The sequence below is a fragment of the Buceros rhinoceros genome, unplaced genomic scaffold (assembly GCF_000710305.1).
Source record: "Buceros rhinoceros silvestris isolate BGI_N320 unplaced genomic scaffold, ASM71030v1 scaffold3195, whole genome shotgun sequence".
Classification (NCBI taxonomy): Eukaryota; Metazoa; Chordata; class Aves; order Bucerotiformes; family Bucerotidae; genus Buceros; species Buceros rhinoceros.
This window is the reverse complement of record NW_010412185.1, coordinates 65,821-90,019: the sequence shown is the minus strand read 5'-3', so window position 1 is coordinate 90,019 and position 24,199 is coordinate 65,821. Positions and strand designations below refer to the sequence as shown.

General features: G+C 42.4%; 1 protein-coding gene across 1 annotated transcript in view; it reads left to right on the top strand.

Moving 5' to 3' along the window:
• MAGI1 (membrane associated guanylate kinase, WW and PDZ domain containing 1) overlaps window positions 1-24,199 on the top strand; it is a gene marked incomplete at both ends in the record, with an annotated part of 151,246 nt that overhangs the window by 63,866 nt on the left and 63,181 nt on the right. Inside the window, one exon of the mRNA XM_010136289.1 lies at window positions 19,184-19,303. Within this exon, the coding sequence (XP_010134591.1) occupies window positions 19,184-19,303 (120 nt within the window). The remainder of the gene's footprint in view (window positions 1-19,183; window positions 19,304-24,199) is intronic.

The following is a 24,199-nucleotide window of genomic DNA, read 5'->3' as shown; positions in this document are numbered from 1 at the left end:
GGGAAAGAGCCTCACCCTTTTCAAACAAAAATTACTCATTGAAACAGTTTTATTAGACTTCTTTTCTGTACAATACAGAGATTTCAAGGCAATTTTTGCAAGTTATTCAGGCAGTTTTAATGTTGAATCCCATGCACGTTTTGATTTTTTTCTTCTCTGTGCCTTCATTTTTGCTGCTGAACTTGAGATACTTCAAAGGTTTTTCATTTTTAAGAGGTCGGGGAGGAACACAGCTCTTTTGACAATCAGTGCTCTGTGCTCTCTCGACTAGGTGCCCGCTGTCTCCATCGCATAATCAAACCTTTCCCTGCGATCTGTGCTGCACACTCCCCTGGGTAACTTTGCCGTGGCCTTGCAGCAGTAGTCCTGAATGAGTCCTTTAGGTCTCTCGCAATCACATGAACAATAAAAGGAGTGAGAGCATCTCTAAGGGTTCATGATTGGACATTTTTCTTGTTTCTTTACCAACTCTGCTCCTCCATTTATGCTCTTTAGACCTGCTGTTGCCACTCAGGAAACAGATAATCCAACACTTCTCCTTTTTCCAGCCCAATCAGAGATTCCTCCTGAATCAGCAGTGCTTATTATCTCCAACTGTAGGTAATTACGGTAGAGAGGTTGCACCACCATAACTGGATAGTGTCATCATTTCTATTACAGCCCCACACTTTCAGTATCCTGAAATGTGGATATAAAACCTCACTTTAGCTTTATAGTCTTTCAGAGGTGAGAGATAAAGTGTGTGCAATCAGCCTTTAAGCAGTTAGAGAAACACAGAACAAAAAATTCCGCTTTGGGATGTCAGTTGTATGAACGTATTGTTCAACTCAAGGTTGATCAGTCTCAGGCTGGATGGTGTGCAGCAGGCTGCAGATTTAGAGGATAAAGCAATAAACATTTCTCTCCTATTTAGAAAGCTTGTAAGTAACTGGAGTCAATTTGTAAAAGTATTAAGCATCTGAAGTTAGTGGGTGGCTGCGAAAAGATCAATAATGCAGAAACACAAAAGGATTTGTGGGTTGTTGCAAGAAAGGGGAAAAAATAGACTTGGGTTCCAGTTTCAAAAATGTAGCAAGTGTGCCCAAATGCTGTGTGTGTTTCCTAAGGGTGGGGAATGACTCCTGCAGAGCTCTTCTGCTCCAGGAAACATCTGAATATACATATTTAACAATCTAACAATACATTGTTTAAAACCGTTGATATGTATTTAATCAGTTATGAAAACGGTACTTGACATGTGAGTCTGTTTGACACAGGTCAGCTCTTCGCTGCTGTTTTTCTTTACGTTTTTATCTCTCTTCCTCTCAGCCCTCTTCTACCTGTTACCTCCAGCCCCATTGACAGAAACGTGAGTCAAGAGCAGGAGTTAACTTAGGTCTCTGGGGTCTCTGCAACATTGACCAGCCTGATGTTCTTTCAAACATTCAATATGGTCTTTTACAAACAGGAGAAGAGGGTGGGACTTAGTTTCTGTTAAGATCTCGGATAAGACTTCTGCCTCGTGCTCTCCTGGTTATCGTATTCATGCCAGCGGAGTGGCCAGTGATGGTTGCAATGCTCTGCTTGCATTTTGACTCTCTTCTAATTATAGCAAACGGTACTCTAAACTCCAGAGGTGATAATGAAGCCTGCACCCATGTGTCAACAGAGCTTCAAAGGGGTAATGCATTCCTGTTCTGCTGTCACCGTTCCTTATTTGTATGTTTGTGGGGACCTAGACTTGTGCAATCATGTCTTGCTTATTTTCAGTCAGCCGAGAAGTAAAATGTGCAGGGCAGTGGAGGCTTGTAATTTTATCAAGGTAATTGAGTATTATCCATTCGTGTTCCCTTTGGGAGATGCATGAGGAGAGAGGAAGGGCAGGAGGCTGTTCATACAAGACCTTCGTAAAAAAATGTTGCCTAGAAAGTGATGACAGATCTTTAGTGTTCTGATGTCCCTTGAGAAACTCTGTCTGCTTCTGAGCTTGGGCTGTGGAAATGGTCTTATTTATACCACACAAACTCAGCATTCACAAAATCAGGGTGTGGAGTGTGCGGAAGTGCACAGAGTAAAGTGAGCTAGAAACTTGCCCTAGGAAACTCTTGGTGAGTGGTGAAGGCTGTCTTTTTGCAGAAGTGCTGAGCATAACCCTGGCATTCTCCTGTGCTTTAACTGAAGTGTGAACCCATCACGCAGTTCTTGACAGGTTCTGCTCTTTAATCTTAACACGTGAACCAAGCTAGCTCTTGGAGAGAGAGGTAGCTTCAAACTTCACCTTTCCTTCAGGTTCTCTAAGGAAAGGGAAAAAGAACCTTCCAGGATTCAAGCACAAAGAACACCATCATGTCTGGATGACCTGACAAGTTTAAGATGACTTGTGCCTGCAACCAGTGTGGGAGGGTTATCCCTACCTGCAGTTCTCCTCTTCTATTGGTGAGAAAGTTTGGGACCTTATCCCAAGTTATCCATGTGAAAGATAGAATAGGTTAACTCCTATAGATGTGTTAGGTGTGGGCCAAGGGTATTTTTCTACCAGAAATACCTGTAACAAGATGCAATTCTCTGTCTCCAGGAGAAACTCGCAGAAGTTGTCTGCTGCCCTTTGTGCTGGGGTAGAAGGGGCCAGGGAAAGGGGAGGAAATCTAATTTAGCTGAGGTTTGACAAATAACATGCTCCAAGAATTTCAGGATGTGTTGGGAGCATATCTGGCGTAACTGGAGTTATGCAAAAAGCAGGAGTTTTTTCCTTCTGATCTTGCCTGCTCCTGTTCAAGAGAGGGGCAAGAGCCTGTGTTTATAAGGGAGGGGGAATTCCTTGAACTGGTACAAAAAAAAAACACAACCAAAACCAAAAAACCAATAAACCTTTCTAGTAGAGTCCACTGATGTGCTAAGCCAGGAAACTACAGCCCCGCACAAGCTGAGAGCTGATGAGTACAGGCATTTGGATTCATCCAGTGCTCTCTTTCTGAACACGTTCTTTCAGTCATCTGTTACCAGCTGTTACCTGCCTGGACCATGATCATCATACTCAGCCCTTTGCAAGGTTACACAGCATATAATTTAAAATTAGTTGGTATTGTTTAAATCCAAGTGCAACTGCTGAAAGCTGCCAGACTCTGCTGCCCAAAGGGGTGTTGTGAGGGTGATGTGCAGGTGGCCTGGGAGGGCGAGGGGCACTTGAACACGAGGACGGGGTGGGCTGAGCATGTGGCCTCATGCTTATCGATATGGAAACTCAACATCTCACAAACTTTTAAACCTTTAATCTGCAACGTTAATTTATATAAGCCTGCATGTGGAGGTGGGTGTGTGACTGTCTGTTCTGTGAAGTGTTCACAGGTGTGTAAAGGTCCTGGGCTGGATTTGAAGTTGAGCGCTGCTGGTAATCCACAATCTTTTGCCCTTGGCAAGCTGCGGCACCTGCCCTAACAATCCATAAATACTTGGCTGCTGAGCTGTGTCCTCAAGTGACTGCAGTGTAGATGTGCACTTTGTAAAAACTCATTTAAAACAGGCACGCTCTAAACAGATGAATGAGTTGGCTTGGATACCTTTTCTTAAAAAAAAAAAAAAATTTCCTATTCTACCAGCACACTTAACTACAACTCTGACATAAATTAGAACAACTCTGTCCTCCTCCTGAAATTTCCACTACATTATTACAGTGTTGCCAGCTCTTGTGATTTGCAGACTTAACAGGAGACCTTGAAGAAGGTCGTTTAGTCCATTCCTGTACTTCAGGGTAAGAGTGACTATGTGTAGGCATCATCCCTGAAAGATGTGATGGATAGATTTGCTTTTCTGTCCATGTTTTCAAAGACACTGACAATTAAGACCCATTGTAGCTACCAGCAGGGATTCTCCACTGAGGGTACCTGAACGCTGGTGGTAGGTGCCTTTGATGGACCACACATTCAATTCAAAACTTGCCTTTTTCATGGTGAAGAGTGGGGAAAGTGTTGCCCTGAAAATTATAGAATCAGAATAACTGTATATCTTGAACGTCACATGTAAAGTGGTTCTTTTTTTTTTCTTTTTTTTTTTTTTTGTTAAAGTCAGTCTTGATTTTTAGAAAGGGGAGAAATGAGCTGGTTCAGAGAGCGATGTGGGATGCTTGGGCTCCTGATGCTACCAGTGTGCTTATGACAGCCCTTAAAAGGGCAGGAACCTCATCTTCTGTGCTTCTCCAGCTCCAGAGACAAACTAGTTTTACAGTGTTTTGGCATCAACAGAGTGAATGGTTACATTAGGGCTACCCCTAAATGTCTAAATGCAGTCTCTTAGCAGCCTAAATGCTGCTGCAGAGCTAGTCCTCCTCTAAGCTTGCATTTTTGGATGTTGAACTGTCTTAAAAATTTCCTTGTAAATGTCCCATAATAGAGTAGAGCTTTGGAAATCCAGTTTTCACCTGGATATTTAGATATCACCCAAGGAATCTGAAGTCCTTCGCATGGGAACGGTGTATGGGAAAAGTGTACATGTCGTCAAGTAGACACGTCCCATCAGCCAGTCCATGAAGCTGCTGACCTCTCTGTAATAGAGAGCATACGAAATAAGCTTCTTATTAGCACTTGTTTTTCTTTGCACTACCATTAGGCCTGGGAAGAGGGACAGTGCTGGATGGCTGAGAACAAGCTGACTTACAAATCCAGTTCTATAAATAGTGCGACCATTGCTACGTGACTAGCATGTATTCTGGTCTGGATTAGTTCATTACTATCTGTACGCACACACATTGTGGTGACTCTGTAGCCATGGTTTTCAAAAAAGATCAGGAGAGTGAGCCAAAGGTCGTGAAACAGTACCTCAAATAGCCTGTCGATACCTTCAGCACTTGAGCTTATTTTGGTGTCTTGTCATGACCACGTGCATAACACCCATGGGTGCTGCTGGAAATTGCTTGCACACAGCAGTTGGGGAACAGACCAGCAAATCCCTTTCTTGTCCTTGAGAGACACTGTATCTAGATCTGTGATAAGCAGGAGTTGTGACTGGCACCGCTTCAGCTGAACGATGCTGTGTGCGCGCCGTGGAGAATGTCTGCTCAGGTTTGCAGTAGCAATAGTCTCTAATTAATCAAAGAAGCTTTCTCAAAGTTAGACTTTTTAAGAGTGTGAAAGTTCATCTTTGTGCATTTATCTTGCAGCAAAATTCTAAATCTAAGCTCTCGCTGATCGATGGTGGCATTAATTATGCACGAAAGCTTCAATTCTGCCAGCTTTGATCACTTTGAACGCTGCTTTACCCCGGGAAGAATTGACTTGCATTATCAGGTTGGACAAATTCACCTGCAGTCTGAACTTTTGTAAAAGTCTCCAGGGAAGGTCAAGTTTCTGTTATTTTCAATAATAAATGAGATTCCCATTGATAAAATGATCCAAAAAATAAGCTTCAGCTCCCCGAATAACAATCGTGTGGCCTCTGATGGAGGGCTGGGAAGAACCGCTGGAGTTGGAGGAGAGATGAGTCTCTCCTAGCTGCAGGTCTTGCAATTCTAAACTTGTAGAGTTGGCTCCAAGGAAGCACAAGTGTTAATGACCACTTATATATTTTGGAGGATATCTCAGGGCTGTGACTTTAAAATATGCTTGCTTACAATCTTGTCTTCTCTCAAGTAAAGTTCTTGTAGGAGAGGAGGAGAGGATGGTGTTTGTGTAATAGACAAAACTCTTACAGCTCATGGTCATGTTTTCCCCTCACTGTGATTTTTTACCAGATGGATGTTTGGAAGTGTTAATAATTGCATTTTTCTCTTCAACTCTAGAAGTAGCCTAATTTTCCTTCACATTCAGAGAGGGGGGAAAAAATTAATTCATCTAGAAAGTGTAAAGCATAACTTAAATAAATGGCAATAGAGGCAGGAAAAATGCTGTAGTGAGTATTTCAAACTTTAGATTTTCTGTTGAGGTATGAAGTGACCCGGAAGGATTGAGTGGCAGTTCATCAAAAGGATGTGTATTTCCCTCTAACGTTGTTTTATTGGCTCTTTCCAGTTATTAATCTCAGAATTGCTAAGAATAAATGGGATAATAGATGACTGCTACGCAGAGCTCTAATTTCCTTCACTGCACAGTCACTGTGGGAAAGTGCTTATCTACTTTGGCTCTTTTCTGTTGCCTCAAGAGACAATTTTACCCATGTGTTTTGCTCCAGAAGTCATCTGTTGTTTTTCAATGTATGTACATAAACAGCTACACCAAAGTATTGAGTCAGCAGTTCCCTCTGATGAAGCTATCACCAAGGACCGTCACATTTATCTCAACAGATCAGCATCATAGAGCACGTTGTGCTATTAGCCCCGAAATGTTGTCTGCTAACCACAGAATTGTGCAACACATGTAACCTTCTGCTCTTTCGCTTCCTAATTGGTTTTAAGCTTGGGCTGCCAGCTTGGTCACTCTGTGCCTCCATAACTGTTTGAAAAACGGGCATGGTTTCATCCTCCCACCTTGCTAAAGGCATTTTGAAGGTGAACATACTTTCCAGTGGAAGCTGCTCAGATTTTTGATGGAGGTTGGAGGATTGGGGGTATTCATTTTATTTGAAATATTTAAAATGCCTGTGATTAAATTATGTCACATCTCTTGGGCTCTGGTCCCCCACATCCTGCAGTTGCAGAGATAGGAGGGATTCCTCTCCGGTTCTCTTTTGCCTTTCTGCAATGTTTCCTCAGGTGGGGTGAGAGAAATGTTTCTTTTAAAAAATGGTTCACAAAATAATATGTCACCAATCACGCTCTTGAATTTTTGAGCTTTTTTGCTATATTTCATTTATGACTTCACCTACATATAGATGTGTATATCATCATCCGGGGAATTTAGGTTCCTATCAGATTAACAAATGGCTAGTCTGATAATCAAGCTCTGATTCACTGTGTCTCATTGGTTTACCTGAAATTGGGTAAGATGTCACTAGCCTTTCTGACTGTTACATTGCTCTGCCACTGGCTGTCACCTTGGTGAATGCAGATGTGAAGAAAACGTGTGTTGCCCTTCACAGCCTCGCGTGTCAGCACGGGCCGCCGGTGAAGCCTGGCAGCTCCATGGGACGTGCAGTTCTGGGAGGTGGCACTGCTGGCGCCTGCCAGCAGCGTTGCCTCCACCACCATGATGGGCAGCGGGAACCACACATCACCTTAAATCAGAAGAGTGTCCTGTGTCAGAATCCCACTAAGAACAAGAAAAAGGTTTTTTCTTTTCTTCGTTTATCGCCTCTAGCCTGTTAGCCTGCAGAAACTCGAGCACGTGTTTGACACGAAGCATGGAAATTAGTCTTGAAGCAATTTTGTCTTTGAGCTGAGCAGGCAATTTGCAGCAAGTGCCATTCACCGTTCTGTGCCAGCATCTGTCTGGCAAAGAGGTTTCACCTGCGTCAGTCATTTGAAGGACTTGGTGCAATTGTGAAAGGATAAATGCCTCACACTTTGTAAATAAGTGCTGGAGTTTAGGTTTAAATGTCATTTTTTTGGTGAGGTCTTATCTGCTATGTGACGTCTTTCTCCTGAAGATAAGCCTTCTGTCTCTGATAATCGCTTGCCTGTCCTCTGAGTCAAATAACATACAGGTGCTTCAGGGACAATCTCATCTCATCTCAGTGTTTTTCTAAAGCCTACATCTGATTGTGTGTTTTCAGGCATTCGTTTTCCTGGCGTTTACTGATTTAGTAGCACGAGAAAGCAGACTTCTGGGGAAACTGTCTTCTCACCACCCCAGTCCACAGTGTCCTCCACCAGCCCTGTGGAAGCCAGGGAGGTAGTTGTGGGGTCGAGGGTTACCTCCTTATCCCCAGTGTGATGCTGGCATGGGTACCAGCTGAAACCTGGTGCTGGTTTTGTTTGTTGGGAACCAGAGGCAAGGCAAGGAACAGCTCATTTTGTTTGGGCTGCCAGACAGTTGCACGAGGATAATTTCTGAGTGTAGTTTGTTTATGTTGGATTCAAACCAGTGACGGTGGGAACCCGGAGAAACTCTGGAATTACTCATCACAGTGAAAGCGGGAGCTGCTGTTATTGTGGCTACACGTGGCGTCTTGTGTTGTCTGCTGGCCAGTTAATACCAGAAGGGCATCAATAAACCAGCAAATGGGTATAAAATGGCATTTAAAATCAGGGCACTTGCAGAAAATGATTTGCAAGATGCTAATAAAATGAAGGAGTGTGTAATGCGATGGAATGATTGTGTTGTGTGAGTGCAGAGCTATAAATGCCTACACAGGGACGTTTAACAGAGAGAAGATGTAACTAGAAGTAATCAGATGAAATGAAGCAAAGACCATTTAAGCTAAACACTATGTCATTGTCCCTAGTTTAAGCACTGGAGTATTTTATAGGGGTGGTGCTTGGCTTCAGAAAGGCAGAGTACAGCATCCTGTGGGTATATGTCCTAGGAAATTCATAGGCGATGACAGGGTTGTGAGGCAACGGTTTTATTATTTGTGTACAACTGAAAAAGCAATAAAGTAAGTGGAGAAGCCTGTATACATTATCAGGAGCATGACAGTTCTCTTCGGCCTGCAGAGATGCTGAGTTATGTGATACTGAGCCAGCAGGCTTCCTGTACCAGGGAATGCTTTAATTAAAAGAGAGCAAAATGTAGTGTAACTTGCATTGTCTTCAGTATTTTATTGCACTTACAAAACTACAAAGATTAATAAGCTCTTTCTGTGTTAGAGCTTGGGGGTGCGGAACATACAGCAAAGGAACTGTAAATAATAAAATATTCTCATAGTTTTTATTTCAGTAAGGTAAGAAAAGAATTAAAATTAAGTGTATTTGTTTTCTTTTTATATTTTGATGCTTCCAATTATCAATAGGGATTAATCTGAAACTCAAACACCAATCAGCTTCTTAATATGTGGCATTTTTTTCAGCATCTGGAGCAGTTACCTAACCACAACACTATAGAAAGTGAACCAGGAGAATGTTTTCAACCAGCTAAAGTGTTAGCAATCACGAAGAACTAAAGCGTGCTGTGCATACAGAGCTTCCGAAAAAATACAGAAATTTGTAGCAGCTAAGAACAGGTAAAATTAAGGGATAGGATCTGTAGGGAATGGTGCCTAAATATGCATATTGCTGGGTAGATTTGCTGTCTGTTCGAGTCCCTCCCTGGAGTTTTACAGTAAGTGCATCCATATGGCTACATAACTGCGTGTTCCCATAATCTGCACGCTGCTTGCTGTAGCTGAGACATTTGCATTTATTGGTCAGTGTTGAATCTGAGGCTGGAAAAATACTAACCAAAGGTCAAGGAAGATTTGTCAGAGAATAAGACCCGTCTGAACCAAGGGCTGGTGAGTGGGCAGAGCCAAAAATTGAAGAGCCACAGGAGACTCATGGCTTTCTAAGAGTGTCATGAGGTTATCGCAGTTGGAAGTGCATTAGGTTTATAGCATTTTGCAGCTCTGGGTTAGGGGAGAAAATTATACCAGGGAGACAGTATCTCCAGTGTACATTGTTCAGTGAAAAAGACTGGTTTAAATAACTGTATCGATGTCCTGTAGAAGTGTGGTGGAATGGTGTTCCGCTTTATTTCAAGAAAAGGAAAAAACCTCGCTGAGTCTCTCTTTTCAGTAGACTGGATGTGGGCACTGAAACAAACTTCAGGGAACGCCTCAGAGATAAATGTGTACGTTTCATATGACTATCTTTCAATGGAGGAATTTTACAGGGATTGGACTAATGAACTGATCTAGTTTTAGGCACATGCTGTTAGGTGAGATGTTTTATTAAGACTTTTAACTGCAAATTAAAGGTCTGCTAGAAGGGCAATTAAAGTCATCAGAAAGTTTTATATCACACCCAACCAGGGATGACCCACATAGTGTTGTACTTGTCTCAGCAGTAAACAGCCTCGGAAGACAAACAGCAAGAGCGGGAGGTGATCTGTGTTGAAGCAGCTGAGCTACTGGACATCAAATAATCTATTACTATAACTTTAAAGTGCAGAGTATCTTTTCATGGATATATTTGCACATATGTAGACAGGTGTCAAAAGCAAACGTTTTTCTAATACAAACTGGATAGAAATAGTGCTCGGTCTGTGTTGGAGAGTCAATTTATTACAGGCTTTATTACAATATCTGTTCACAGGACATGTCTGAAGCCTCGCAGTAGAATAGAAAATAGGATACCTTGTTTTGGGGAGATTTTTTTTAATCCAGGTTTTAAAGAAAAAAGAGAAGTTTTTCCTTACGATAATTGTGGCAGCTTGCATTAGCAGTGTCGTGGGGAACAAACAGGCAGTCTGGCTCCTGGGAAGATCTACTGCTAATCTCACTGAGAGACTGATTTACACGTGCGTGGCTAACAGTAGTTTCTGATGGGGGTGGTGGTGGTATTCCTTTGGTTACAATAGTCGCATATATTGCCCAAACAAGTTTTCATTATTTTTTTTATTTTAAAAATCCAAGATAAAGCTCTCTTTTGTGTTCTTGTTTGCTGTATTTCTGCTTCAAGACTTCCCTTCTTCCACTAAACTGGGAAATTCCTCCAGTACTTCATGGTGGGTGAAAAGGACTGTGCAATGTTTACAAAACCCTTTAGTTTTTCTGCAAATCCAGTGAATGCAGTTGATCTGACTTACACGGGTTTCTCTCTGCTCTGTGACTTGGCAATTCATCTTGCAGGAGTTTGCAGTACTCAATCTCAAATCCTGGCTTGGCCCCTCATCTTTCCCAAACCCCTCTCCTCCCAGTCTTCTGTTCTCTAACGTTGAGCAAAAGGTTTGGGAGTGTTTTATTTTTTACCTGTTTTATTATTCTACTCAAAACTTACCAAGCCACATGAAGATCCAATAGTTAATGAAAACCAGTTCTTATTACTGAACTGTCCTAAGCTCAGCCACTCAGCCAGACATGACAGAGAGCTGATGGGTATTTTTTCTCAGCAGCTGAGGGCCTCTACTGACCAGTTCACAGCTTGATTTTAGTGCTAGCCCTTCACTTAAGAAACTCTCAGACCAGGCTACTCCTTCTCTTTGGCAGTTTGTAGAACTGAGATAGCTTTGCAAGTAGCTATGAAAAAAAACCAAGTAGAAAGGAAGACAGGTTGTCCCTCCAGCTAAACTACTTTCCATAACGTGCAAATATAAATAAGACAATGAGATGTTTGTTTAAAAGTGCTGTTTGTGTGGGAGTGACCCAACATCTCAGGTCTCCTCTGATGACTTATTTAAAGCAGATTTTAAGCATTCACTCCCCACACCTTTGGCCTGTTGTATTTGATATGGGTGTGGATGTCCATGTGAAATGGTCATCCTCATCCGCGCTGTGCTTTTCCATAGCTGCCCTGGGCGTGCGGCACAGAGCGCTGCTGTGTCTCTGCGTGGTAAGGCTTGAGCTGGCTGTTGGGCAGCCCTGAGCAAGTGCTGCAGGGGTCAGGTTAGCCTTGGGTTGAGATATTCTGGAGTGAATGATCTACAGGGCTAAAAATAACCAGCGAATAAGGATGCTCTGTAATTATCCGGCATGTGTTTAATTTTTCTTCATCTATAGCCTCTTCCAAGATAGATAAAATTTCTACTGGAAGTAACTGTGAGAATTTTTACATAGAAGAAAGATGGTCCTTTTGAAATAAAGTTATGTGTCATGGTTGTAGCATTAGCTAGACTTCTAAAAATCTATATACAAGAGGAATGGAATGTAAATGCAAGTATATAATCACCTGTTAATTTACTTTCAGCTAATTTCACTTCCCATAAGTCACATACGCACTTACACAAAGGGCAATTTTCATTCATTTCTGTGCCAATATTTAAAAGCAGAACATTACACGGCAATCTCATTACTACAGGTTTATTGATTTATAAAATTACACTTTATTACACTAATCCATATATTAGGAAGAATAAAATTGTGCATAGTTACAGCTAAGGTCTTCTCGCCAAAGAGGTACGTAGTTTGCTTTTCTTCAATAGTTCACAGTTTAAATTAGTGGATATCATGCTGTTGGACCCCACGAACAGAGGATTAATGGCAAACTCATTAGTTCATCAAGTTTAATCTTCTTGGTGGGTGTCCCACCTCGTGGGAAATGAGAGGGTTTCAGCTGCAGGTGTCTGGTAAGGTAACAGCAATACCTCAAAGAGAGGGATCCAGAAGGCAAGCTGCTCCAAGAAGGTTTATTATTTATGTTTTTATTGGATGCCAGAATACTCTTTTTTTCCTTTGGGGAAGGTAAATGAATGCTCTGAAGTACACATGAAGAGGTTGTAACCGTATTAGCAACTGCCACGCTGCAACAGCACCATTGGTGGTACTTTCCCAGGTCAGGGAGGTGCTGCTGCATTTGAAAATTTGGCATAGAACCTTTAACAGGTCTATTTAAGTGGCTTTCTTGGGCAGTGTGGCAGGTTTTGTACCCTTACTTCTTCTAGTCATCAGGTGCTCATCAGTTACTTTAAACTGGTATTACAATCAACCTTGAGTAAATCCCCTCACGCTGAATTGGCATGGTGTAGCCATGGCGTGCTATTTTGCAACACATACAAACAAGCTTGCAAAGCCCCAAGGCAGTAGCAAGTTATTTTTGTCCCTTTTAATCTGTTAGGCTCTGATCCTGATCTGTAGGGTTTCCTAAATCCCATTGATTTCTTTAGAATTAGGCTCTTGAAGTCCTTTGAGAGCCTGAGTTTGGCTGATCTTGTGCTAGAAAACGGAAACAAACCCCCTCTCTCTACCTCAAACGCTGTAAGGATAAATGTGTTGACGATTATCAGTGCTCTCATTTGGTGAAGTGAATGAGAGCAGTGAAGGCCACAGAAATACCAAAAATAGATCTAAAAGGGACAAAAATAACTTGCTGCCTGGAGGGTGTACAAACTCTGAGCTGTTGCTCTGCGGCTTGGCTGAATCATTTCTCCAGAGAGGCTCCAGGCAGTCAGTGCTTCTTTGAGAGAAAAGGCTTTGAGAAAAAGGGACACGCTGCCTCAGAAAGAGGGAGAGTGGCTTTTACGTGCACTGAGGGTCAACCTACCATTGCCTGTGTGCGTGGCCGGCACAGCTCCACGAGCACGAGGGGATCTGCACAAGCTGCTGCTGTGGGATCCAGCTTTGGTCGCTTAGTGTGGCTGGAAAGGCTGTTGGGGAAGGAGGTAACTGAGTGCTTTGTACAAATCCCTTCTATGTCCCCCTGTAGAAGAAAAATTACTTCAGACCACAGCCGTGAAATGCATTTCTCTCTGAAATGTGTCTGTGGAGAGACAGGTTTGTCTTGGTCAGCTGTTTTCTGGATTTAATCAATCATTTCTGCTGACTGCAGTGGCAGAAATTTGCTTTTAGTAGTGCAGTTATCTGTGTGGCCAGGAAGAGTCAATCAGCATCTGTTCCTGCGCATGAATCATTAACAGAGCTGTGAATTAATTTCTAGTGACAGACCGTGTTCTGCTTTGGACTGAGTTTCTACTCTGCCACGGAGACACTTTGAATGCTTGTTACATTCTTGTGGTTGATAGGTATCAAGTGACTGGCTAGAGGAGGGACAGACAACATTTAAAATCTCAAAATGAGTTTTGAATTTCAGGAGAAAAATTGTATTTTTAAGTTGAGCATGTTTGGTTTTTAACAGACCAGTCCTCTATGAAACTTCTGTATTTTCATGTAGTTACAGCTACAGGTTACCCCTTAGCTCTTGCCATGGGTAGGTGGGGTCACATGTGGTATAATGGAGAGCATAACAGTGCCCAAATACAATTTCTTCTAGCGCTGTGGATAAACGCCCAGTGGTAGTTTGGATAACCCCAGCCGTCAGTGAGGTGACGCGGTTCTGTGTACAATGTTTTCTTACGGATCGGTTTCACTTTATTTTTGTTAATATAGATAAGGCTGTTTCTAATACTGTGCTGCAGGTAAGTCCTGCCTTAAGCTTGGCTGCTCATCAGGTTGCCTCTTCTGGAGACAGACCAGGTTGTTTCTGTCTTTTCCCATCTCTGCTTGCCATTGGCAGATCTGTGAAGTTTGTCGTGCCTTCCAGTTATCTGGCACCATAGGTGGCAGATGCAGGAGAGCCAAAGCAGGCTCTCCAGATCATCCTGTGACATGAGGGAAGAAGGTGACCTCCAAACACTGCACCAGAGGGAAGACGGGCTGTTTTCCTAACGTGTTTCTTCCTTGGCAGCTGAAGATTTTTTTCAGTGTAGGTGATGAGAGCAGTCTCTTCTTGCTGAATGGACCAAAATATCAGTCTTTAAGAGCAATGGCAAGAACTGCATCCTTCCTTCTAACCCACCTGCAAAGAGCCTCTCAGCAAACCCCCTCAACAGTGCTCAGCATTGCAGCTTCATGAGTCATAGCATCTCTGTACACTTCACATTAAAACCTTATTTATGGCAGTTCCATTCACCAGTGACTTGGGTCTGGGTAAAATATGGTTGTAGCAACTATATCATTACTCTGAGTGTACAACTCCCATGTTATCTGTCATTTTAAGAGGAGCTTGTTAGTGGAGATGAGAAGCGAATCACTTGTGGTTTGATCAGCTGTATTTTGGTGGCTCACCAGGTTATCACTGCCAACCCGTGGAACTGGGTACAGAGTTTGCAAAGATCATTGCTTTGCAAGTGGAAGATGTAGATGTTCTGCACTGTAGAAGTCAACTTCTAAATTACTTGCTAGGGGCTGTTTTGGTGCATGGTAACAGAATTACTGCTTAAGAACTGTTTTTGTTTTAACAAGAAAGTAATTGAAGTGACTACAGCCCCTTTGAAGTCTTATTTTTAGATTACAATAAGCAAGATTCTGATTAATTTAGCAGCAGGGCATCAGTGGCTATTAACAGCTTAACATGAGGCCCCGGTAGATTGATAAGGAGCTAAACAGCCCCTGAATCACATATTAACAATCTGGCCATACTATAATTGAGACTCATGTTGGGTAATTGTCAGCGGAGTTGATAGTCAGCACAACAGCATTGGCTATTCGTCTTTTAAATGGGCGCTTAAATTATTCAGGAAAATAGTTGATAGTTATCACTACATCTGAACCGCAGTCCAGTTATTCTAGGCATAGACGACAGGCTTTAACTTAGTTAGCTAGAGTATGGCACTGGGCTCTGCTTGGGCAAACTCACCTTTGTCTAGAAGCGGTTTCTCAGGTGTAGGCTCCAGCCCATGATGAGATCTCTCTTCCGAGGTCCAAGCATTGGTGATGCATGGGTAAACTGGGATGCAGTTAGCTTGGGTGTGATAACCAAGCCAACAGCCGGGCAAACATTTCACCTAGCATCTGAGTCACCCGTGTTATAGGTAGTTTTACCCCCTCAGATCAAGAGAGAGGGTAAAACCTGCAACGCTAAGTATTAGCCTTATTTTTACTTATTTGTTTTCTTTAGTCTGCTGTAGTTGCAGAAAATTTGAGCAATTCCCCTGTGAACCTTATGTCTCTAACTAGTTTTATATGTTGTGGAACTTTCTAGCCGAGTAAGAGTGGAAGTTTTTGAAGCATTGAGTGTGTGGAAGGAGTTGGTAACCACTTGATTTCTCTTCCGGTTCCTTCTTGTTGTAGCATTAGTGATTCTGAGCTAGTCACACAGTGGGACATAGCTCAAATTAATTAGCTAAATTGCTACCTAATGGCAATAAGATTTGATGCCACTTAATATTTCAGTGCAAACATGGCATTTGGGTTAACGTATTTAAATATGATTGGTTTGCCTTTTCTAGTGGAGTATCTTAACTCCTGCCTGGGCCATCTACAGCACTCATTGTGCTCAATTAATTCTGCCATTAGCAGTGGCCTGAGCTGCTATTAGCTCCGATAAAATGTACAGTCCTCTCCATAGAGCTCTCCTTGAATGATGACCATCCTGTGGTAGGGATGCTGAAATGTAATTTGAAGTGAGAGGGAGGACACACATACGTAATTAAGTCTCATTAATGATGGGAGACGTAATTACAATTTGGGGTTTATCAGCAGAAAGCTGCAGTGGTGCTGGGTTGTGCGCGCACACGCTGCGCGGTAGTCGAGCAGTTGTTTCAGGCGGTGGAAGGGCTCCGGCTGGAAGGTGACGGCTATTCTTAGTGTCCTGTGCCTGGGAGAAGTCATCCAGTTTGCTAATGCACCCCTTGGTTTTCTTTTCTTTTCCCTCTTTCTTTCCGCCCGCCCTCTCCCCCCACCCTCCTTGTGAAGCAACCCTTCTGGCTTTGTTGTAAGTGTGGTTTGTAATCATTGTACACATCCCAGATGGTTCATGAAAACTCTTTGAAATGCCATCTGCCAGGCGTGTGTCCAGCCGGCAGCCTGTCATTCTGCTACAAGAAAAATGGAGGCGGGTTTTCCCTTCCCCCTGCCTTTCTGAATCGCATTCAGTAACACTTGCTCAGATGTGAAGCCGGATAACAGCCCGAGCATCTGCAAGCAATCTTTGCTCTAGACAGCAGCGTGGAAAGTTGTTGGGTTTTTCGCCTTCACCCAGATAAGATATCCTAACCAGTGTTGCTTTTATTTTCCCTCTGTTTGTTGAGAGGTGACAAATGTTATCTCTGTGATGTAATGTTTTTCTTTTACGCAGTGACTTGGCGTTTCTAATGCATTCAGCGTGTGTTGCAGGCAATCGCGCTGATAGCAAGCACATCTGCGATTTTTCAACTTGAACATATTCAGGAAATTAAGAACACTGAGATGAAACAAATAGATCCATTAAAATGGCTCAGAGGAATTATGGCAGAGATATAATTGTCATGTCGAATAGGCAGCGGCACTAGTCAACTGCTGACAGCGATTTCACCACTGTAAAAATTCAGAAGAAAAAAAAAGATTAATAAATACTCTCTGTGGGAAGATATAGATAAAGGAAAGAGGAGGGCTTTAAAAGATAAAGTAAAATGAGTCCTGAAGTTCCCTGATCTTTGTGTCTCGTGAATGTGTGTTGTCAGTTATTGGGAAGAAGTATGTCCCAATCTTTGTCATTTGGCTCCTGTGCTGCGTGGCTCGAGGTGATGTTTGTCGATGCGTTGGATGAGGAGCGCTACAAAGTCTGATTCTCACTTCCATTGTGCTCCAGGCATGGGACAGCTACAGTGCGTCACTGGACAGACTTACTGCTGAGGCTCTTCGTTCTTCTTCCTTCCCTCTCTCGGGCCTTGTTTAGGGGAACCTGGCAGTGATCAACAGCCATGATGCTCCAGTGAGGGTCCTCATAGCCTGACCGTCTACAGCAGTGTCAGTGCTCAGCGAGGAGACCTTGTATCCAGGCTGGAGCCCTTCATCCCAGCTGCTGGGAGTGTGCATGTTCCAGGCGTGCCAGGAAGAGACTTGCTCAGCTTCACTGCCAGCCTTTAGATGGAAGTGCAGGCACCTGGGCAGAGAGGAGCATCTCATGCAGTTCCAGTATTTCTCTGGTCTAGATCTGTGAAAGCTCTTTGTCCTCTGTTGCAACCTACTTGGGAAAAATCATTGCGGTTTTACTGTAGGGATTCAAGAATACGAGGAATGCAAATTTGAATCCTTTCAAACAGGAAAAAGTAATTCTGCTAGTAGGATGAAAACATCCATCACCATTTCCATCCCGTTTTTGCCTTTGTCCTCCTGCCTTCACCCATTCACACAGCTCCAAGAGAGGAATGACAAACAAAGCACAGGAATTTATAGAATTATAGAATGGTTTGGGCTGGAAGGGACCTTAAAGATCCTCTAGTTCCAAACCTTCTGCCATGTGCGGGGACATCTTCCACTAGACCAGGTGGCTGAAAGCCCCATCCACAGGCTGATGGTAAATAATAAAACAAGAGAGAGAGTTTCTATTTTGAAACAAGAAATGGAAGATGTTAGAGAAAGTGGATGTCTAGCAAGGATATTAATCTAGAGATAGTCTTTCAAGGGTTTGAGTCACTCTGTCAAGACTGACCTCTTGAACAGTCTCTCAGATGAATAGGGTGTAAGCAGACTTTCCGCTTCCCTGGCACTTGAGGAAAACATTTGCCAGATGCAGAAATGGTAAATTTATGCTTTCAACTTCTGACAGCTGGAATCTTTCCAGTTAATTTCTAGAAGCTCAACTTCTTTATACTTTCTTCAGACCTTTTACAGAGGGTTTAAGAAATCATATGCACTGAGAAGGTGCTGCCCAGGGACCAGAAGAGTCCCTACAGAAGTGAGAAATCATGCTGCATTAAATGTTAGCTATGGTTTCCACATCTCTAAAATTATTCCCAAGCCAGCAGATTGGTTGGGACCACTTGGATACCTTCAATTCTCTAATGCTGCTCTTTTGACTAAAGTTCAGTTTCCTGGACCATAAATCTGCCGTTTATATTTAATCTCAGATGTACAGAATCCAGCTATCTCCTAGTGTCCAGGGTCATGGAAAATAAAGGCTATTGAACAGAAATTGATCATAATCAATTAAGCTGTGCTCAGTGACCTAAAATGCAGTGGCCCAAGCCATCTTAGCGAAAAGTCATGAAACGGCTCATCTTACACCATGCTTCAAAGGGCAGTAAATTGGTCAGAAGAGAGAAGAGTTTCAGAGCTGGCAGAGTAGCAGTGATCAGAGCTCCATTCTCCATGGGCACTATTTAAGTTGTCAAGTGCTAGAGAGAGATTCAGTGTGAATTATTACTCAAAAGAAAAAATATTTCTTGAACTGGAATGAGCTTACAGGTGAACTTCTGTGAGAAGAGTTTGCAAGTTGCCTCTTTTGAACGGTGCATCAAAACTTCTCATGGTACTTTTTGATGTGGAATAAAAATAATAGCATAGATAAAATATTAGAAAGAAATAAGGACAAAAAGATCTTTATTATGTGAAAGAGTATTTGGTGAGATGAAGTGATACAGAAATAATGGAAGCTAGAAAGAAGTTGCCTTATCTGAGAATACAGATTGCAATTTTAGTGAAGTTGAAGTATGAGAGACTGTAGTGGCAGGAAGGTAGTTGCTGGCATATTCCCAGATACCAAACTCTTCCAGCTGTGTTTCTGCATGTGATATAGAGATTTCGATGCCAGAGAGCCTTTCTGAGAAAATCAAAAACATTGGTTTTGGGTGGAACAACTGGTACCTCTAGCTCAACCTATGATCTGTGTCCTGGCTTGTTTTTACATGGGCTTTTAACTTCTAACTGAACTCTTTTGACACTGCTCTCTGTGTAGCTCACAGAACTGTATTCTACAGATACTATCATATCTCTGTAGTAATTTTTTTACTGTCCATTTTAACTCCTGATAAGAAAACAACTTTATTAATGTGCTAATTTTTCCTTTCAGGCACAACCCGCCCTCCAAGAGAAGGAGAAGTGCCTGGTGTGGACTATGACTTTCTGACTGTGGAGGAGTTTCTGGAGTTGGAGCGAAGTGGGACCCTTCTGGAAGTAGGAACTTATGAAGGTATGGAGCCACGGGCACTGAAAAAGTACTTCAAATAACCGTGGTAGAACACCAGACTTGCATGACCATCGCTCGAGTTAACCAGCTGTAGTTAGGACTGCACTTTCCATCCCAGTGCTCTACTTCCCTTCTCTCTCTGCACCCTGGGAGAGGGAATTCCATTATTGCTGTGCTTTTGTCCTTTCTCTTCCACATAACTACCTCAAAAGATTAACATCAGTAGGCCAGGAAAATCTAGTATGACATCCGGTAACTAAATACTGAGAGAAGACAACACGGCAGTGAGTGAAAATGCATCTAGTCTTTGCATCTGTATGGCTCATCTCCGCGTTCACTTTTTCTTCCCTCCCGTTGTCTCCCATCACCTTCCCTAAATACACGGGCTTCATCACCCAATCACATCCCAGTATGCAACTACATGATGCACTGCTTTTGGCCTTTTTTTTTTCTTCTTTATTCTTAGATAATTACTTCTAACTTGGGTCATTGTGTTGATCCTTTTTACAGCAGAGCTTTACAAACAGCAGCGGTGAGGCAGCCAAGGGGCACTGAAATGTCACCAGGAAAAAGATAGGTTGACTCCCACAGAAAAGCAAGGCAAATTGGCCATGTTTAAGTACACAAAAGCATTTGTGTAACTCAACCTGGAACCTAAATCTCCTTTAAATTGAAAACGCCTTGTGGGGTGTTTTGGTTTTTTGGTTGGTTGGTTTTTTTCCTCCCCTGGAGAACATTCAGATGTACTGTTCTGGAGAAGACAGTGAAAACTTTTTCACAGGTTTATAATCCCTTCCAGTGTACTTTGTCCGTGTCATATTTCCATTCACAAGAAGTTAAATGGGTCTTTTCATAATTGCAAGATGTTGCAAAAGCCTTATTCTTGTGACTGTTAATAAGAAACATGAAAAACGTTTACAAATATGCACTACACAAATAGTGATAGTCTTTGAAAAGCAGTCATCAAACACAAACAGAAAAGATTGTGACACGTGGTTTTGGTTTTCAAGCTCTAAAACAAAGTCCCGAAACACTGTTTGTTTAGTCTACTTTAAAAACTCCCTTGTAAGGTCACCTTTAAACCTTGCACTTATTCCCCACTGCAGACAATTGCAGTGTCAAACCTGGTTTGCATGGAGATGCTAAATGTATAATTTGGTTTCACTCTTCCACCTCTCTGAGCTGATTAGCTCCATCAGCACCAATGCTAACGTTCCAGCAGCAGCACTTCTCCAAAATGAGCTTTTTCCTCTCTTGTGTTTCTAATTATAACACTAAATTAGTTTTCTTTGTCATGGTGCTCGAAATAGATCAGCTGAACTGCCTCACCGTTACTTCCTCATCCTATTTGTTCTGGTGACCTTTCCACTTGGAAAGACAAAATGGGTAACCGTGTGTAAGCTGGCTCCTGGGACACGCTGGGAATTAATTTTCAGGAAATGCTGTGTCCGTCTGGGACAGCTATAACATGGTCCTTTCATTGCTTATGTGATTATATGCAGGAGCAGCTAAACTGTTTAGATTTCATGGGTTGCTCTTTTGAGTTGCTGGAGATGAGGTTGATTTCTCACAAGTCTAATGCATATTTCATTTCTGTGGGTGATAGAAGTGTCTGAACTTTAAAGGAATAATTTGTCAGAAGTGCTGAGAAGCCTCTTTCCCCATTGACATCAGCGATGCTGGTGCATAGTGGTTCTGGAGAGCTGGCCTACGGAAGGAAAAATCAATAAGAACAAAGCAAATAATGATGATGCATGTGTGCACATATGCATCAAGACACATTACTGTTTGATTGTAATGTGAAATAAATAAAGTTCATTTTTCACTTACAGCTTCAAGAAATGATTTTCCTGCCTTGCGAGATTTCTTTAATGGCTTTGTTGTACTTTTTTTGGAAATCTGATTTTACAACTGTATTGATCAGAACAGTGTGGATCTTGATTAGATCTTGGAAGATGATGTGATTCGGACTCAATGCTGCAATCAGCAGCAATTTATAAAAAAAAAAAAGCCACAATCCATCAAAAAAAACCCCAGAGTACAATGTGACTTAGACTTCTAATGTCCAAGTCTTTGTTATTGCCCAGCTTTGTACTCTTAGATTACTTCATTTGTTTTATGCTGCATTTTGCTGCCTGCCTTTTTCATTTTTCAAATGTACCACCATGAAGAAGCTGATTATATTTTTGACCTTGCCACTGATGTTTTATTCTACGCCAGAGGGATGGAACCCAACAAAAGGAAATAATCTTCTATTTCTCTCTGAAGAACAATAAAATAATACCTTTAATGCATGGCTTTTATGATTAGTAAAGCTACCTATTGTACTGAGTAGAAATCAAACAATTGCAAAGGTAGGGATGCTTTTGATTACGGTATAGATCTAGAGATGAAGGAAGGGGAATGCTATGAAGTGGAGAGTGGTGATGATGAACGTGGAAGTTTTCATTTGCCCAGCAGCCACAAGCTCATGTGGCTCAAGCAGGCTGGTGATTTGGGGTCAGCGTGGTCTCGAGGGCCCTTCTGGCCCTTAATTTGTAAGCATCTGCATGTGGTGGTGGGGCAGATGGGTGTATGCTCTGTATTTCTCTGCTAGGTTTCAGCAGCTGGAGAGGAAGTCTAACCTGAATGATCAAGATAAAGTTTTGGCAGTACTGGATGACATTTGTTTGCCTCTTGATGGCATAAACAGGGAGCCGTCAGAAGAGGGGTAATACGCAGGACTTTGATGCTGATATAGGTACTGTTGATTTGGAAAGAATAAAGAACAAGCAGAAGAGAACAGTTGGAAGCCATAAAAGAGTGGGAGAGTGTATTGTGTTTTGAAAGAACAGCCTGGGTTTTGAAAGTGCTCCAACTGCAGAGACAGAAACTGCAAGCTGAATAGGACAGAAAAGGTGTTGCCTACCTACTGGGCTGCATAGTGTCACGATTATTTTTTCTGGTGCACTGCAAATAGCTTCCTCTGGGCAGTTTTTGATTCAGAGTGAATGCAGAGCAGACGTGGCGGCTGCTTTTCTGGTCACCTGTCACCTCCCTGATGAGTTCTGCACCCAAAATGCCCTCAAAATTGTGATCAAGTGGGAGGGGATGTTTGCAAGCTTTAATTCCTGAGGTTTCCAGTTCCAATCATGGATAGATCTAGTTCTAATGGATACTGGTGGATGCATAGTGATTTTTCACAATAAAGCGTAGAAATATCTTATTTTTTTTCCACTGATGAAAGCTACTTGTTGATCACGAGTCTGAGAGCTGGAGCTGAAATCCTGGAAGACCTGCCCAAAGCTCTGATGCTGCACCAGCACTGGTGCTTTGGACATCTGCACACCACATGCTCAGGCCAATTAGTAACTGCCATTGACAATACTCATTAGGAAGTAAAAATCATTTTAGACTGTTCATTGTCTAGGCCTTCTGGTGGATAGAAAATCATGATAATTGTAATCGCAGGCACTTACTGACTGCTCCTTCAGGGCATAAAATACTGACGGATGCATGGAAGAAATTGTGTAGGTTACTAATTATTTAGCAACTACTTTTGCATTTGAACTGCGGGCTCTCGTGGGGACCCCAGGGCCAGGCTGTTTTGAGCAGAACCACGACTTCTAGATTTTATTGCTGTTTCTTTCGCCAGCTGCTGAGTGGCCCTGGGCAGATCAGGTAACTGCCTTATACTTCGAGTTACTGGCCTGGAGAATATTAAAACAACACTTACTTCTCTCTTCATTAATATTTCAGCAGATATCCTGTGCCCGCAGTTATCTGCTATTCCAAATAGGAGGGAGATAGGGAAGCGATGGTATTTTGGAGGATTGTGCTGAATGCAGCAGTGGAGACGGGTGCTGGGCATGGGGACATTAGCATAGTGGCTGAGTTTTGAACAGGGATGGCTGTGTCGCCGGGATCTGGCGAGGCTGTGTTAATGAATGCCTGCCCAGCACTTAGTGATCCTCAAAAGAAAAAGTGCTGCACTTTATAACATGTGAAGGGTTATTACATTATAGCGTATTATTGTCAAGGCATCATCTTTCACTCTCAGACAAGTGTTCTGTGATTGCCAAGAGAAGTATAATAAGTAATCTGCATTAGTCTCATGACTAAGATGTAATGGGGTGACTTGATAACATTTTTAAAGTGTATAAAACTAGCTACTGTAGACAGGGTCTCCGATTGTGGTTCTTAATGAGTGCAATAAATTACCTTAATAGTGCAGTTAGAATTGCAGCTGAAGTAGAGAGGTGTATTCAGCAACATGCTTCAAATCAAGACGCCTTTAGCCTAATTTATCTGATGTGCTGGCTCTCCTTGGGTCTCTCTGCAGCAGCCCTGCTCCCTGAGCTGCTTCAGCAAAATGGCTGGATTTTCTTTGCTGCTCGTCTGGTGTCTTCACAGCCTGTGGATCTCACCACCGTGGTACAACCTTGCAACGAGGGCCGTGGCTGTGGCACGTGGGAAGATTGGGCGAGTACTGGTGCCAGATGCTGGGAATGCCCATGCAGCGGAACAACATGTTCCGCTTAATAAGATCAGATCCGCTTATTATTGTCTCCATGGTACAGATTGACTCAATAAATCATAATGACTCCTTTAGCACAATGTATCCTGTCGAATGGCCACTTATTAACATCTGTGTGCTGCGGAAAGATTCCTCTTCTCTCTTGGGCTTTTGTACTTTGCTGTCTCTTTCTCTGTTGTTATTTTTTTAAATCACTAGTATCACCTTCTTGTGTATGTGCACAATTATCAGTGTTAAGCATGAGTGCTGCTGTGCTGGCGTCATCTGATAACTGCTTCAGTCCACAAACGGCTTACGTGTTAGCTGAGTAACTCTCTCTAAAAGCAAATATTCCAATATCTGATAGGGTTTTAGAGTGGCTTTGAATTTCTTGTGGCATTCCT